Source organism: Ahaetulla prasina, chromosome 4 (genome assembly GCF_028640845.1).
Source record: "Ahaetulla prasina isolate Xishuangbanna chromosome 4, ASM2864084v1, whole genome shotgun sequence".
In the NCBI taxonomy this organism is placed as follows: Eukaryota; Metazoa; Chordata; class Lepidosauria; order Squamata; family Colubridae; genus Ahaetulla; species Ahaetulla prasina.
The window spans coordinates 114,895,402-114,914,241 of NC_080542.1; the positions used below are offsets into that span (position 1 = coordinate 114,895,402).

Sequence of the window (18,840 nt, forward strand, 5' to 3'; positions counted from 1 at the left end):
TGTGAGTTCTAATTTACCTTAGGCATGAAAGTGATTGTTAGCCAGTTACTCTCTCTCAGGTCAACCCACCTCACAGAGTTGTTGTGGGGAAAATAGGAGGAGGAAGACATGTTGAATGTATTCAGTAAAATGAATTATTTATAAGAATAATAAGTAATAAGATAGATAGGCAGATAGAGATAGATGATGGATGGATGAATGGATAGATGATAGATAGATAGATAGATAGATAGATAGATAGATAGATAGATAGATAGATAGATAGATAGGAGAGGTCATGAATATTTGTGAACTCACATAAAGTCACTGTTCCAGATAAAATCAGAAATGTTTAAAAAAATTGCCTGAAGACATTAATCACTGGAAGATTTCCTGCATGATCTCAGCTGTTTTACCACATTGTAACCTACAGAAATGCCATAAGCACAATAATATAGAAAAAAAAAGGTGGGAGGGAGAAAGTACCTTCCATGGCGACAAGCTGTGTAGACAGTGCCCTCTTCACTTCCAACTACAAAGTTGTTAACATCTCCAGTTGGGAAAGCCATTCCAGTAACTGCCACTGGCTTGGATTTATTATATACTAGCTCCATACTCTCCTAAAATAAGTTAGAAACATTTCTTTTCAATTGGTTGTTTCTTGAGCACAGTAAGGCTGGGACAAGAGATGGACGTAATGAAACTTCTCCAGCCTGAAGAATCTACCTGCAGATACCTGAGGACCTAATAATATTAAAGTATTGCTAGGAAGCTTAAATGAAAGGACACACTAAATCTTTTTTTTTACTTCCAGAAATTCTCTGCAGATCATAGGTTTTTGCTACTAATGGTATTTGTTTCTTGCTGATCAATAGATTATGCTGAGATTTAGTGGTGAGGAAACTGGAATGCAATCTCTATGGTTCTGGGGAAATCATAGTTTTTCTCCGGTCTACCGATAAAAATCTTGCATAGAGCTAATTATCAAAGTAAATGGCAGCCTTATTTAAGTTTCTGAAACAGTATTTAAATCTATGTAGCTAATATAATAATCTCCCTTTATAATGTTCTTGCACCCAAAGTTTCACTTTGGTAGGGAGTATCTGTAGAAACTGTTCAAAAATTACTTTCATTACCACTTTTTCTTTGCTTTTTTCATCTGGCTTCCACCCTTTCCTACATAGGTCTTCCAATCTTGCACACAATTTACAGTTCTCTTCATGTTTATCATATGTGTAGCTCCTAAGACTCTACCTTTAGGTATAAGAAATTGTATCATACCTGTATAGGAGTGCCACTTTAACATGGAAATGATCCATTACTTCCCTAATTGGAAGGAAAAGGCTAATCTTACTAACTAATCTTAGACCTGTTCCTATTAGGCATGGTCTAATGTGGTCACTGTTTCATTCTCAGGCCATTTACCAGAGGTGGTAACTCTTTCAAGCATAGTAAACTAGGCTTCTATAATCTTCTATATTTGTTAACTTAGGAAACTTGATATCTTTGGGACCAGTTTCCCTTTCTATATATTCTGAAATTCCTACAGGTGATTGTGTCTCTCCCATTGACCAGACCCCTGTAAGTAAATCTATCATACTCCTAAATCTTCTCATTTCTCTTTTACTCTTTTCCATTCTAGCCAGTCTTTTCTCTCGGTCTCCCCGCAAAGGTGATCTTCTCCTTCTTTTTTAATTAATCAAAGCTTGCTGCTGCTTCAACATTTCTGTAATGATATTGGTCCAAGTACCCAAACCTAATCCCTTTTTTTTGACTGTGTAGTTTTCCAGAAGTATGAAGACAGCTCTCCTAGACCTGACCTAAGGAAGATGTAGTTCAAACGGTAAAAGTACTGGAATTTGTCATCTTGAATTTCAGACATTTACATAAAGAGAAATTGCAGTATAGGTATACATGAAGATCAGCTATAAGATCTAGTTTCAATAACTTAGAATGTCAGGAATGGCATGGACAGAAATTAAGTCAGAGAGAGATCAAGGGAGATAATCTAAGGTACTTAACTGAATTTAAAATTTGTATCAGCCATAATTTGAAATAACTACTAGGCCCAATTTATAAGTGCTGGTCAAGCCTAACTCAGAAATGGAAAAAGTAAAAGCTGTACTATATGTACAGATGTAGCACAATTTTCAGAGATGTTTCAGAAGAATAAGAGACAGTGGCTTTCAATTATAAGGAAGTAGACGTCCTTGTACACTTCGGCTGTGCATCAGAAAAATATCTCTTTTATATGTAAGTATTTTCAGATAGCCCAGACCAGTCACGTCCAAGAAATGCCATACTACCTTTATTGTAAGCTTAGCCACAGAATTACGCAAGTCTGAAAGAACTTTTACTTCCTCTACCTAAGAAAAGAGACTGTCTCCTTCAGTCTCATATTTATCAGACCAATATCTACGCTGCTGCTCTTCCTCTTGTCTCCCAAGGTCATTCTCAAATACCATTACATCGTGTCAGGAATGTTCTTCAAATGGATGGGTGGGCATTGAGAGAGATGATTCCTCAAGTCTCTTCCAATCCTTTCTGTCTATGAGTGTTAACTTTAATATACTCTATAACTTCTTCTTTTACCTAAGCAAAAGATAGACAACTTAGAAGTTTCCTATTTCCTGTTTTTTTGCTACAGCTAGCACTGCTTATCTCTTCAATTTTTATCTATTTTGCAACTCTTAAGTTCCATCTCAATACTGTACTATTGTACAAAGTACATTTTCTATGGCTTTCAGATCGAAGAGACACGCTCACATATACACAGATGAAACACCCCCATACACACAAAATTGCAGCAAGAGCCTAAAATGAGCTTAGTAGTTCTAGCGAACAAAAAATTTCTACTCCAGCATGAAAACACACCACACTCTCTCTCACCCCCTCATGTGTCTGATAAAGATCTAACCATTTCATTGTCCTACGAATTGGTGCTCTGCTCACTGACCAATGCCTTAAAGTGTAGCCCAGTTTTTTTTTTAAAAAATAATAATACAGGTAATCCTCGACTTACAATCACAATTGTGCCAAAAATTTCTGTCTCTAAGTGAAACATTTGTGAAGTGAAGTTTGCCCCATTTGATGACCTTTCTTGCCACAGTTGTTAAGTGAATCAGTGCAGTTGTTAAATTAGTAGCACAGTTGATAAATGAATCCGGCTTCCCCATTGACTTTTCTTGTCAGAAGGTCGCAAAAGGGGTTCACGTGACCCTACGACACTGTCACCACCATAAATATGAACCAGTTGCCAAGCATTTGAATTTTGATCACATGATCATGGAGATACTGCAATGGTCATAAGTGTGAAAAATGGTCATAGGTCACTTTTTTCAGTGCTGTTGTAACTTAGAACAGTCACTAAATGAACTGTTGTAAGTCAAAGACTATTGTAGTGCCTATCCCTGTTCTATATGAACCTAATTTGATATGGAAGACAAATACAGAACTACCAACTTTTGTCTCTCTTATATTTCACTGTTTTCATTTGTTCAACAAATCTATGTAGCAGGTTCATTTCTGGTATTAGGAGTGGAGAGAATAAACCTGCTTAAAATAACAAACTATTTTACAAAGGAAGAGGAATTGTTTTGTCTCTATCCTTAAATGGGTTAGTTCACATAAAGAATAAATCTCAGCCTTGGCTATATATAACTTGAACAAACCTGTGGATTCTGTTTCAGAACATTTGTTAATAAATTTCCAAACAACTTTTCTTAAAATATATATTTAAAATATATTGCAAACAACATTCCTATTGTTGTTTTCTAAAATGGCAAATGCTGGCCTTATAAATCTCTCCTCCCCCATTTAATACCCACCAGATGGATTGGGCTCCAACTCCCAAATTCCTTCTGCTGGCTCATATTTGTTGGTTTTCAGGTTGAGAAAAATTGCCTAACAATAATATTTAAGAATAGAAAAAAAGCATTTGTCCAATTTTTGTTGTGATTTCTTTGTTTATGACTATTTCTAGATTCAAATAAAAATTTACATTATATGCTACATTACAATGAAATCTACACTGGGTAAACGGTGTTATGGAATAAGCTTGACATACTGCAACATGCCTGATTACCTGTATTTTAGAACAGATTACTTCATTTTCATTTGAAATTGACCTGCATATTAACGCATTACTCTAATTACATGATTTGAGACAGAGGAAATGGGTTTTGGCTCTAAGAGGAGGCAGTTGCTGGAAGCAAGCTGCATTCTTTAAAGTACATCCATGGGTTTTAGTCTGCATAGGATGTAAGGCTTTAGCTTTTACAAATGACATTCCATTAATAGGTATCAGCCATCACTTTCTTCTTGTGTAAATAAAAACAAACCCACCTGTGGAGTTGAAAGCATATCCAAACTCCAAGAACACATTTTGCCATCTGTAGAAACGGTAATGAGATTGTGAGCGTTCTGTGTTCCAACGACATTTACACAGTAGACGGGGTGCTGAAAACACACAAAATACCAAAAATATCTGAAGGTGCACATTAAACATTTTATTAACTATTCCGAGGTTATGTGCAATGGAAACTGGATGGTCATTCAAGACTTGAGTTTTATTCTTTCGCCAAAATATGATGATCCTGTAAGAGATTTAAAAGTTTCCTTTCTCTCTGCTCCCTCTTGTTATGCTGTCATATCTAAATATCTAAATAAATCATATCTAAATAAAATGATTATTACTGTGAAAATGCAGCCTTGCATAGAAGCATAGATTATATAGTCCTTGACCTACAACCACAATTGTTCAGTGAATTACTTCAGTTATTAAGTTAGTAACATGCTTATTAAAAGGGACGCGGTGGCTCAGGGGCTAGGACATTGAGCTTGTCGATCGAAAGGTTGGCAACTCAGCGGTTCGAATCCTTAGTGCTGCCGTGTAATGGGGTGAGCTCCCGTTACTTGTCCCAGCTTCTGCCAACCTAGCTATTTCGAAAGCACGTAAAAATGCAAGTAGAAATAATAGGGACCACCTTTGGTGGGAAGGTAACAGCGTTCCGTGCGCCTTTGGCGTTGAGTCATGCCGGCCACATGACCATGGAGACGTCTTTGGACAGCCCTGGCTCTTCGGCTTTGAAACGGAGATGAGCACCGCCCCCTAGAGTCGGCAACCACTAGCACGTATGTGCAAAGGGAACCTTTACCTTTACCTAACATGGTTATTAAGTGAATCTGGCTTCCCCATTGACTTTGCTTGTCAAAAAGTCACAAAAGGTCACCAGGACACTGCAACAGTTATAAATATGTCAGTTGCCAAGCATCTGAATTTTGATCACGTAATCATGGGGATGCCACAGTAGTCTTAAGTATGAAAAATTGTCATAAGTCACCTTTTTCAGTGCTGTTGTAACTTCAAGCAGTCACTAAATTAACTGTTGTAAGTCAAGGACTACCAGTACTTACAAGTATATGTTAGCATGTCTATAGAGCTTATCAATCATTCAGGTCATAGTTTTCTTTTCTTTTTTTCCAAGAGGCTGAAAAAGCTTCTTGGATGAGAAGTGAAACATCTTGGAAAGAAAAGCCAGAAAGTCCAGTTGTCTCTTGAAGAAAAAAAGCCACCTTTGGGACATATATGTTAGCATGTGGATGATATTTGAAAAAGAAGAAACCAACAAGCTTCAATGTATATAAAATATTTTCAACTAGCAGCAAAACAAGCTTTTCAGTCATGGATTTTTGTTCTAATATTTTTGTTCTAATATTCACTGAAATTAATCTGAAGTAACGGTTCCAATTTATCATTTTCTAGGTGTATAGGGACTAATGGAAACAGCTGGGACTCAATACCTTAACTAAAGCTAATCTTTGAAATGTCTGTTACTGAAGTGGAGGAACAGAGATTCATGATCAAGAAATGCCAAGTCTGTCCAACCACAGAATCAGATTAAAAAAAAAATTAAGATGGCAGGAGAGTAACATCATTTTACGCAGAAGCGTAAAATGATGTTACATACAATAAATTTTCACTGATCACTGACTGTAATGATGTCTATTCTATTGCATTCATAACATTTTTATTTTTATCAAAACCAATTTGCATGATCCCTGTCTTTTTTAATCATAAACATTCTTTGCACTCTTTGCTACATTCTTTGCAACTATCTTTCTATTCATAAAATAACTTTTTCTCATCCTCATTTTTTAAGCAGTCCTTTTCTTATGTGCATTTTTGTCAATCCAGGCTCTTTCATTTCAACTTTCCACAAAGCGTTATTCCTATTACTTCCCATTAATCCGACAACATTTTCATGGTGCTTGAAAGAGAATTCTTTTTACTCTCTTCTAAGTGGTTTCGATGCTTTTTTTTCATAAATACCCTTTACATTTATTTTGTTCAGCAAGTATCTTCTAATACTTTTTCTTATAGAACTCATACTCTGTAATTGTTCTACTTTCGCTATTGTTTATTTCACTTTACTTTTGTTGTTATTCATCTTTCCCCAAGACCAATCTTAATACCACCAACAGAAATAGTCTGTTCACCTTTCAGAATCTCTCCTCACCCTTGTAACCTTTATTATATCCCTTCCTCCGCCATCCATACTCATGAATAAACTTACATTTATAACACATATTCAAAACATACCTTTTCATTTAAAAAGGGTTATCATGTTGTTGGTTTGAGTGCCGAGCTTGGTGATTTGGTTGCAAACGTTTCATCCCCATTTGAGACATTTTCCGTGTGCTTCAGATTGTGCTTGCCTCTAAATACATTTCTGAGTCCTGGTCTGATTTCTGGTTATGTGATTGGCTGGCTGTTAATTGCTGAATCATAGTCCTTGTTTTTAAGTACCATCCGTGTGATATAAATTGGTGCTGGTGTTGTTGTTCAGATGCCTCCTGATGATGTCATGGTCTCTAGTTTCGGGTTGATTTGATTGGCTCTGTGTGATGTGGTCTGATTTCTTGTGATCTGAGGTAACACAAAAAATCGGACCACATCACATGCAGCTGATAAATCAACCTAAAACTAGACCATGACATCATCAGAAGACATCCCAAAAACACCAGCACCAATTTACATTACACAGACGGTACTTAAAAACAAGGACTATGACTCAGCAACTACAACCAGCCAATCACATAACACGAAATCAAACCAGGACTCAGAAAGGTATTTAAATACCAGTGCTTCCCCAGACAAGCACAATCCGAAGCACACTGAAGATGTCTCCTCGAACAGGAATGGACCGTCAAACCAACAACATAACTACCAACCTGAGTTACTAATATTCAAAGACATTTCAAAGGGTTATCATACTTATTTATTCTTGATTCTCCAAATGGCCCATCACTTTTTATGCATTCTCCATTCATTCATCTCAAAATATTTTTCTCCTGGATCATATAAATTCAGAGAATATATATTTTTCCTAAAACTCATATCTGGTTCTTTCATTCTCACTAACCTCTATTTCATATGCACCTGCAACTATCTTAAAGGCACCCATTCATACTTTGGATCATACATTTTTGGCCCTCCATTAATAATTTGCTAATTATATTCATAGATTTCACTCACTTTACATGTTCGTTCAAAAATATTACATCCTTTTAATGTGTCTTAATTTTCTCTCCCCCACCCCTGCTTTCATTTATCAGTCTGTGCTGTCCTTTCTTTAAAATGTTTCTTTACAAATACATACACTGGAACTCCACATAGGGAGAATACTATAGATAGTTTTTTGGGGATGTGAAACACCTCATCTGCTTTAAATCTTCTTCCAGAATTTTTTTCAACAACTGACCACTGAAATTTATTGATTTATATGCCACCCACCTTCCAAAAATCCAGATGGTTTAGATTAACATTTAAGAACACATTTGCATGTAATATTTTCATAGTGATTTGAGAAGAACTTCATATACCTACATTTATTTCTCCCCAGCCCTATCCCTGAAGAAATAAACTTCATAAGCTTTTGGAATCATAAACACCACACAAGAACTATAATTCAGTTAGTACGTGTGCACATATGCATTCAAACTTCTTGATTCTGAAGCTCTAAGTTTTGAACTACTTTTTGATATGTCTAAATATCCCTCCATTTGCCTTACTCATTTTTTTTTGACAGAAACAGCCTTTCACAGGTGCTCTGTATGAAATAACCCAAACCTAAGTCATTTCATATAGAAGTTTACTGGACATTTGCCCTCCTCACTATGGTGCTTATGCAAGCTGGTAATATAGTCTCCAAAACTGGGAACTGCAAGGACAGAAGAGGCTAAAGTTCAGATAGGTGGGGCAACAGTTAGTAGCATGAAAATGGATTCCCATTTTCCTCACAGTACATTCTTGGGCAAAGCCTGGCTTTAATAAGCGCTGTCAGCTGTCAATTTCATAAGCAATAAATTTTACTGCAGATTGAAAAGGATGTTTCTAATATCAAGTGGGAGGCAGGAAAAAGGGGAGGACTACAACTCTACTTTTCAGAGAGAATCTCTTGAGTTCTTTCCTGTCCAAGAAGAAGATGCCATCTTGCTTTTATTTATTTTGAAAATGAAATCATCATGCTAGAGGTTTCATTTAAATAATAATAATTAAAAATTCCTGCTATTCCTAATGCAGAGTTGTAGTGGGCGTGAAAGAAGATTAGGTGGTACAGTTCTTTTCTTGTGAACCTTGGCATCAATTTACAGGAATATGCTCAGGAAATTTAGAAACTAGTAGCTGGTGGTAGCAAATTATGTATGTTCCAGTTTGCATCAGAGAGAAATTCTTATTTAGTACTACAATAAGCTTGTACATATGGTTTCATTCTCAAAGTAAAAGCATCGCGTGTCTAGACAACTGTTGTTATTATGCTTTGATGGTTTTGTAGTATATTATCTCCCTACTGATTGGAGAATTGCGGGAGCTGAAGTCCACACATCTTCAAGTTCCCAAGACTGAGAAACACTGGAATAAGCAGTACTGGCTCAACAATATTAACTGAGAGAAATAGAATAAAATAGAATTCTTTATTGGCCAAGTGTGATTGAACACACAAGGAATTTGTCTTGGTGCATATGCTCTCGGTGTACATAAAAGAAAAGATAAATTCATCAAGAATCGTAAGGTACAACACTTAATGATAGTCATAGGAAAACAATCAATATAAATCTTAAGGATACCAGCAACAAAGTTACAGTCATACAGTCATAAATGGGAGGAGATGGATAATAGGAACGATGAGGAGATTAATAGTAATGCAGACTTAGTAACTAGTTTGACAGTGTTGAGGGAATTATTTGTTTAGCAGAGTGATGACATTCGGGGGAAAAACTGTTCTTGTGTCTAGTTGGCTTGGTGTGCAGTGCTCTATAGCGTCATTTTGAGGATAGGAGTTGAAATATTTTCACAGCCCTCTTTTTGACTCATGCAATATACAGGTCCTCAATGGAAGATAGGCTGTTAGTAATTGTTTTTTCTACAGTTCTAATGATCCTCTGAAGTCTGTGTCTGTCTTGTTGGGTTGCAGAACCAAACCAGACAGTTATAGAGGTGCAGATAGAACTGTAGAACTGTATCAGCAGCTCCATGGGCAGTTTAAGTTTTCTGAGTTGGCACAGAAAGAACATTCTTTGTTGTGCTTTGAGAAATCTAGATGTCTTAGTGGACTACCATTTAAAATAGAGCCAGCTATGTGCTGTAGCTGCCAAAAAACCATTGCAGGCCTGGGATGCATCCAGAGCCATGGTGGCGCAGTGATTTGAAAGCAGTATTGCAGGCTAATTCTGCTGACTACCAGCAGTTCAATCCTGACTGGCTCAAGATTGACTCAGCCTTCTATCCTTCCAATGTCAGTAAAATGAAGATCCAGACTGATGGGGAAAATATGCTAACTTTATAAACAGAGAAGGCTGTAAAGCACTATGAAATAGTATATAAGTCTAAGTGCTATTCCTAATAGAGTGATAACATCAAGATCATAAGAAGTGATCATATTAATCTACACTGCACTAGTGAGGCTGTATTTGAGACATTGTATCCAGTTCTAATCTTCATGATATACCAAAGATGCTAAGACTGTAGAAAGAATTCAAAGAAGAGCAACAAAGATGACAAATTGTAACCATATGATAATGGTTAAAGGAACAAGGAATGTCTAGCCTACAGAAGAGAAAGGTTATGGGTGACATGATAGCTGTCTTCCAGAACTAAAAGAGCTGTCACAGAGAAGAGAGAGGTAGATGTAGTCTCCAAAGTACCTGAGGGAAGGACAAGAAATAACAACTGAAAGATCATTAAAGAGAGATCCAACCAAGAACTAAGGAGAAATTTCCTGACAGTGAGATCAATAATCAGTGGAATGGTTTGTCTCTCTCCTTAAGTTGTGGGTTATTACTGGAAGTTTTCAAGAAGAGATTGGCCAACCATTGGTCTGGAATTGTATAAATTCTCCTGCTCAAGAATGGGGTTGACTAAGGGACCTCCAAGTCCCTCCCAACCCTTTTATTTATGTTCTCTAAGCATTATGGTTTGGATTATATTGATTATTCTGAAATACGACATTTTTTGTTTAATTATATTATGCAGACAACAAAAATTTACAATATAACAAATTGAAGTTCCACTAAAATTAATATACACTTTGTATAAACTTTGTTTTAAATATTTCTTACATTCTGAAAAGGTATATTCATTATATATCTTCATTATGAAGGTGTATACCAGGTAGTCCTCAACTTATGACCACAATTGAGCCCAAAATTTATGTTGCTAAGTGAGAAATTTGTTAAGTAAGTTTTGTCACATTTTACAACTTTTCTTGCCACGTTTGTTAACTGAATCACCACAGTTGTTAAATTAGTAATAACAATTGTTAAGTAAATCTGGCTGCGTCATTGACTTTGCATCAGAAAGTTGCAAAAGATGATCATATCTATCACCATGCGGCTGCGCGGGTGATAGAGGGAGCCCCTCGTGGCTCCCGTGTGACACCTATCCTGCGCAGACTGCACTGGCTACCTGTGGCCTTCCGGGTGCGCTTCAAGGTTTTGGTGACAATCTTTAAAGCGCTCCATGGCATAGGGCCGGGTTATTTACGGGACCGCCTACTGCTACCGAATACCTCTCACCGACCCGTGCGCTCTCACAGAGAGGGACTCCTCAGGGTGCCGTCAGCTAGGCAGTGCCGTCTGGCGACACCCAGGGGGAGGGCCTTCTCTGTGGGGGCTCCCACCCTCTGGAACGAACTCCCTCCAGGACTTCGTCAACTCCCTCCAGGACCTCCAAACCTTCCGTCGCGAGCTTAAAACACACTTATTCATCTGCGCGGGACTGGATTAGATTTTAAATTTATTGGTTTTAAATGGGTTTTATTATTTATGTGGTTTTAACAATTCGGCTATGGAATAAGTTTTTTTACTTGTTATTTTAGTTTGTATTTATATGTATTTTTAAGTGCCTGTGAACCGCCCTGAGTCCCTAGGGAGATAGGGCGGTATATAAATGTGAAAAATAAATAAATAAATATGACCCCAGGACACTACAACCATCATAAATATGAACCAGTTGTCAGGCATCCGAATGTAAATCACATGACCATGGAAATGCTACAACAATCATAAGGTTGAAAAGTGGCTATAAGTCATTTTTTTCAGTGCTGTTGTAACTTCAAACAGTCACTAAAGGAACGTATGACAAAGATTAACTGTACTGTATTTTAGCATATTAATATATTTTACTGTTCAGTCTTTTTTTAAAAAGATAGCTGAAATGTGAGTGGTCATTCTATGAATACTTATCATGTGTTTCATCCATTTTCTCTGGATTGTGTACAAGAAGGTAATTTGGCAATTTTGGAATGGTGGACTTACCATGATTTGAACCAAACAAGATTGTAGTAGCATTACCAGGTTATTATTCCATAAGCTTTCTCACTCAGTATCATCCACCTCACTTTAAAAAAAGGCTTTAGGCTACAGAGGGAGAGGAGAATGGACCAAAAGTATAGCAAAGCAGTTTAGTACTTTGTTTTAAAACAAAAGGTATGGTCACTGTCCCAGTCACTTGCAACCCTACAATTCCACCTTTCTTTGATAATTGAATATTTTTATTTTTAACAAATAATAGCTTTACAGGCTATATCCTGCTAATTCCATAAATCACTAAAAAAAATTTACCGTGTGCGCAGCTGCAGAAAGAGGTGTACGCTGAACTGGTGTCCTCCTGTGGCTTCGATTATCCCAAAGCACAATTTGGCCAGAATAGGTTCCTCCAACAACTAGGTTTGGATGAAAGCGGGCAAAACAGACGGACATCACAGAGGACTAGAACAAATGAAAAAGTGTAGAAAATATGAAAAAAAAATCTTAATTTTAAGTCTCTTTATTTTGCTTTAGTTATGAAAATGATTCAGATTTAATATCTGAGACAATCATTCCTTTGATCATTGAAAAGTTTCAAAAATTTAATAGCGGAATGTTATGCCTCCTTCTTTTTAAATTATTCACTTAATGACACAAAGCATTCGCATGTACCCACACCCAAAAAGGGCTATTTATTTCCCAGATTGTTTTCCTTCTTTGTTAATATCTGTGACAATTTAGCTGTTTTGTTGCACCAGACATATACATTTGTGTCAAAAGATGATATATAGCAAATTATTAATGAGCATAAATGGTTATTTTAGGGGGGAGAGAACTAATTCTACTGAATATTACAGATATAAAATAAAGTTATTAAAAAAGATCTATTCAGACTGCTAATCTTAAATGGCTTAGTCAAACCATCATTGGATTTTGGAAATATTAAGTGATGAAGATATCAAATTCTGTTGATTTGACAAGAATTTCAATGACAGCTGATATAGGTACAACCTCAAAGCTATCCATATTTTCAAAGGGTATTCTTTGTCATGCAATAGGTTGTAGAAATACTCAGCAGAGTGTCTTTAAAATTCAGCAACAGTGTAATCAGCCATCCCATGCTTGCAAGTTACAGCAAATCCAAAAGCAAAAATCAGATATGAAATATATCTTTTTACACAGAAGATAGGAGGTATTGTTTTAATCAGATCATATTTTTCATCACTGATGACAAATCTTGCATAAAGTGACAGTAGACAGATAATTTCAAATGTAATATTTGCAGTACATGATATATTTTACTTCCCTTTCCTTCTCTCTCTCACACACAGAAACACACACATGGATATATAAACTATACTGAAGAAAGTAGCAAGAATTTTTCAAGAAATATAAAGCATCTGAGATTTGTGTTGGTAACAATTCAGGGGACTTCCCAGGCCAGGTTTCCCCCACCTCTGTGTTAAATGATACAAGACCATATAACACACACAATTTTCTGGTGTACAAATCTGCTCAGCTATGATCTGATGTGCTGAATGTGGAATGGAATAAACAAAACCCTGAATAAAACCATGATTTGAAAAGAAACAAGCATCAGGTAATTATTTGTGAATCTAGCGCAACTAGCGCATGGAATTGGCTAATATGAACTGATTGAAAAATAATAGAATCATATATACTTTTTAATAGTAATTCATAAGCTTCTCACTGGACTAAAATACTAGACCACATGGGATTGGTTTAGAATGACTACTGCTCTCCGCTTTTTTTACACTGCTATATATCACTGAGTTTAGTAGGAACAGATCTGAAGACGCTCATTTTGTACAAGTTGAGGCTGTGCTGTGCCGTGCTCTGCTGTGCTGTTTTTATTTTGGTTAATTAATGCAAACCAGATTTGGATTAGTGATGGCTCATCTATTTAACCACAGATGAACACACTCATAACAGATAGCCATTTGCATTATGCTGGATAGGAAGCTGGCCTCAGTGCCCACATCTGACACACACATGTTGAGTGTGAAGTGGAAGCTTATATCAGTGATTTCATATGTAAGGATGGCTCTCCACCAAAAAGAAGAGTGCTAAATAAAAATTATACTAATATAAACAAGACTTGGGTTTGCATTTGTTGAAGTTCTTCAACAATACTGGTGTTGTTTCCTCGGTTATTTATTGTGTGATGAAATACTATTTCATTTGAAAACTGTAGAAATAGGAAGAGTTCATAGAGAATATATTTATCTCCCAAGATTTCTCATTTCCAAATATTGACTTGTGTATTGGAACTGGGTGTTTCTAACATTGTCTCAGAATAGTAGAAAATATAACTGAAAGCAAACAAATGAATGGGAAGCACAAAAGACTTCTGAAGCTGAAGGTTCAACCTGAATGCTTGTCTGATGAACTGCAAATCTTTTTCTAATTACTGAACAGAGCATCTCCTCTTCTTTTTCCTTACTTCTTTTCTTCCCACTCAGCTCCATCTAGTTTGTTCTTCCCCTTTCATTCTAATGAAGGGACCTAGAAATCTCTAAAAACACTTAAGCCTTTTTTTCTTTCCTTTCTTATAAGGCCTAAAGTAGGTCCACAAACAACCTTCAAAAATCATTTGTCAGACTAGATTTTCTGAGCAGGTGGAAAGAAGGGGAAAAGCTGGACAATTGAAACGTATCTAAATGAAACAAATTTCTCAAATCTATTAAGTAAGAAATAAGTTATCATTCAAGTTATATTTACTACTGATATTAATTTATAACAGTGGAAATCAAGATATCACTAATAAAAGCTGGTAGAATAATAAAGATAATATAAAGCTTAGAATATTGAATATTCTAATTTTCTAGTGTTTTGTGACATGAATTAGGCAACTATGGAGAAGGTAACACTTGATTTTTGCTTAAACAATACTTTATTTCAGATTACAGCCATGTTCTATGAAATGTAGCGTGACTGAGAATTGCAAGGATGGTGTCACGCATGCAGATCTTAACATAACTTTTTTTTTTTAAATAGCCACTATCATTAGGAAGTGAAAACTGTTTTTAAGCAAATTATTATTATTGCATCTGTTTGTACAAGACTTTGGCTGTAGTTTCAGACCCATGCCATGTTCCATTTTACAAATGAGGAGGCTTCTGTATATGAAGACAATCAGTTTTTCAAAACCTCAGCAACTGCTGCTCAGTTTCAACCTACAAACTGTAGATTTTCTTTATTAGCTGACATCCTGCATGATCCCTTAGGATCCCTTAGGCTTGAGAAGGATTCAATGGATGAGAATCCTCAGGGGAAAAACAACGCAAGAAGCTTGGGAAATTTTGAAAAGTGAGATTATAAAAGCGCAGTCTAACACAATACCAATGAAGAAGAAAAATAATAGATCTCAAAAGAAACCAGCATGGATGCATAAAGAACTATCTGACAAATTGAAAGACAAAAAGGACAAATATAAAAAGTGGAAAGAGGGGCAAATAACTAAGGCAGAATATCAGCAAATAGCCCGAGTAAAGATGAAGTGAGAAAAGCTAAGGCTCACAATCAACAAAGGCTAGCGACAAAAGTAAAAAATAACAAAAAAAGCTTCTTCCAACATGTTAAAAACAAGAAAAAAGTCAAGGAAACAATTGGCCCATTGCTGGGAGAAAGTGGCAAGAAGATGACAAGCAACAGGGAGAAAGCAGATCTACTTAACTCATATTTTGCATCTGTCTTTACACAAAAGGAAAAAACAATCCAACCTATCAAAAACAGCACTACAAAAAACAGATTAGAAACACAAGTTAAAATAGGAAAGAAAATGGTAAGTGAACACCTGTCTACCCTAGACAAGTTCAAATCACCAGGACCGGATGGATTACACCCTAAGGTTCTGAAAAAACTGGCAGACGTGATCTCAGAACCACTGAACTATATCTTTCAAAGATCCTGGAGCACAGGGGAGCTGCCAGAGGACTGGAAAAGAGCTGATGTAGTTCCCATCTTCAAAAAAGGAAAAAAAAACAGATCCAGGAAACTACAGACCTATCAGCCTGACCTCAATACCGGGGAAGATTCTGGAAAAGATAATCAAGCAACAAATAACCGAACACTTAGAAGCAAACAAAGTAATAACCAAAAGCCAACATGGGTTTGTCAAAAACAGATCATGCCAGACTAATCTTATTGCATTATTTGACAAAATGACAAAATTAGTAGACCAGAGGAATGCTGTCGATATAATTTACTTGGACTTCAGTAAAGCATTTGATAAAGTAGACCATAACCTACTACTAGATAAAGTAGAAAAATGTGGGTTAGACAGCACCAGATGGATTCCTAACTGGCTGACCAATCGCACTCAATGTGTAGTCCTCAATGGAACTACATCCACATGGAGGGAAGTATGCAGTGGAGTACCCCAAGGCTCTGTTTTAGGCCCAGTACTCTTCAACATCTTCATCAATGACTTGGACAAGGGGATAGATGGGGAACTCAACAAATTTGCAGATGACACCAAGCTGGCAGGAATAGCCAACACTCTAGAAGATAGGCTCAGGTTACAGAAAGATCTTAACAGACTTGAACATTGGGCAAAATGAAATTCAACAGTGAAAAAAGTAAGGTTCTACATTTAGGCAAAAAAACCAAAATGCACAGGTACCGTATATGTGGTACCTTGCTCAATAGTAGTATCTGTGAGAGGGATCTTGGAGTCCTAATGGATAACCATTTAGATATGAGCCAGCAGTGTGCAGCAGCTGCTAAAAAAACCAACACAGTTCTGGGCTGCATAAACAGAGGGATAGAATCAAGATCACGTGAAGTGTTAGTGCCACTTTATAATGCCTTGGTAAGGCCACACTTGGAATATTGCATCCAGTTTTGGTCGCCACGATGTAAAAAAGATGTTGAGACTCTAGAAAGTGTGCAGAGAAGAGCAACAAAGATGATTAGGGGACTGGAGGCTAAAACATATGAAGAACGGTTGCAGGAACTGGGTATGTCTAGTTTAATAAAAAGAAGGACTAGGGGAGACATGATAGCAGTGTTCTAATATCTCAGGGGTTGCCACAAAGAAGAGGGAGTCGGGCTGTTCTCCAAAGCACCTGAGGGTAGAACAAGAAGCAATGGGTGGAAACTGATCAAGGAAAGAAGCAACTTAGAACTAAGGAGAAATTTCCTGACAGAACAATTAATAAGTGGAACGACTTGCCTGCAGAAGTTGTGAATGGAAATTTTTAAGAAAATGTTGGATAACCATCTGACTGAGATGGTGTAGGGTTTCCTGCCTGGGCAGGGGGTTGGACTAGAAGGCCTCCAAGGTCCCTTCCAACTCTGTTGTTAGATTAGATTAGATTAGATTAGATTAGATTAGATTAGAATAGAATAGAATAGAATAGAATAGAATAGAATAGAATAGAATAGAATAGAATAGAATAGAATAGAATAGAATATTAGAATACCACAGAACTTAAGAAATGACAATTCTTGCTCAGATTCTGCAGGTTAGGATATGTTTTGATTTTTAGCTTACATTTATATATATATAAATTCATATGAGATCATTACTTTCTCTCAAACATCTTGTCAACCATGTGAAAAGACAGAATTACAGCTAGATTTGTTAGTACGTTTCAAAGTATATAGTAAATATCCATGAAATAAATTGTACTGAATAGTCAATCTTTCTATAATCATCACAAAGGAGACAATTTCATTTGATTCCAAATAGCATCATTACATAACAGAATTGACTGACATTTCTTTCTTTTTAAAAAAAAGTTTACTATCCATTAGGGAAATATCAAAAGTATTGAGACAAAAAGAGACACAGCATTTGCTTCACTAAAAAGCATCAACTTTTTAAGAGTTAGGGAAGGATATTGCAGATTTTGGAGCTGGAAATTACTTGTGGTTTCAGAGGGAAAAGTGAGATTTCCCCCAATAAAAACAATTCATAGATTTTGCATAATTTTTTTTTTGCATTTGTGTGTGCATATGCAAAAAATGGGGAATAAAAGAAAAGCAAACACTTCAAACCAAATGTCAAAATCCCATTTAATTAAAAAAAGGAAGTTTAGACTTTCATATGGCATGTGTTGACATCTATTCCTTTGATTTACAAGGATATGGACTGGAGGGAGCAGATTGCTTTATTCAAGAAAAATAATATGGGAAAGCAGGGCAATTTGACAGGAAAGAGTGTAGGCTGCCTTAACTTTAGTGCTTGTTAAAACATGAAGGATTAATGGTAAAAAGGGAGGGATGAATTGTGAATGTCTCCAGTAGAGGATCTTCAAAAATGTTTGGGGTTTCTAAGAATGTCTCATGCAACCACATGAAAAGAGAGCCAGCCATACAGCTCTCTAAATCCAAAACTGGTATTGCTCTACTCCTACCATCAAACCAACTGACTTGAAATAGAGCCACAAATTGAATTTATTTTTATTGAAAAAGTATTAAATCCCTAAAAGAAAAAGAATGGTGCATCAGGAAATTCAGAGAATTTAGAGCAACATTCATAATGCAGGTATGCAGACATACTGCCATTCAAAGATTTGCCAAAGTTTGTCTTTTCTAAAGTACCATATTTGTTCACATGAAGCTTTCCAAAATGGGCTACCTGCATTATAAAGAAGGGAAAGAACAAATTTATCAAAAATGTTACATTAAATTGCAGACATCTAAGTGGAGAATTTTTTACAATGGGAAAAAAGATTGGAAGACTGAAATTTATAATATTTAAGAGTAGTTTTGAAAATGGTTATTATTATAAAATGTAGCCCAATACACTGACTCTCTGGACTACTGTATTGCTCTTGTGGCGGGGGGGAGCTCACTCTAATATTACAAATTTACTCTTACTTCGCTGCAGACCAGTGGTGAAATCCATTTTTTTTTAATACCGATTCTGTGGGCATGACTTGATGGGCATGATGTGGCTTGATGGGCGTGGCTTGGTGGGCATGGCAGGAAAAAGATACTGCAAAATCTCCAATCTAGCAACATTTTTTTTTGGTCAAGAACTGGTCAGAGAACACAATCAGACGTATCATCCTTGCCAAATTG

The 18,840-nt window shown here is 36.3% G+C and overlaps 1 protein-coding gene across 4 annotated transcripts in view; it reads right to left on the reverse strand.

Annotated features, from left to right (window-relative positions):
- DYNC1I1 (dynein cytoplasmic 1 intermediate chain 1) overlaps window positions 1–18,840 on the reverse strand; it is a 223,585-nt gene that overhangs the window by 46,388 nt on the left and 158,357 nt on the right. For all 4 annotated transcript variants that reach the window (XM_058183264.1, XM_058183263.1, XM_058183266.1 and 1 more), the window contains 3 exons: window positions 12,103–12,249; window positions 4,324–4,437; window positions 466–599 (listed from right to left, as the gene is read on the reverse strand). In XM_058183264.1, coding sequence (XP_058039247.1) covers window positions 466–599; window positions 4,324–4,437; window positions 12,103–12,249 — 395 coding nt within the window. The remainder of the gene's footprint in view (window positions 1–465; window positions 600–4,323; window positions 4,438–12,102; window positions 12,250–18,840) is intronic.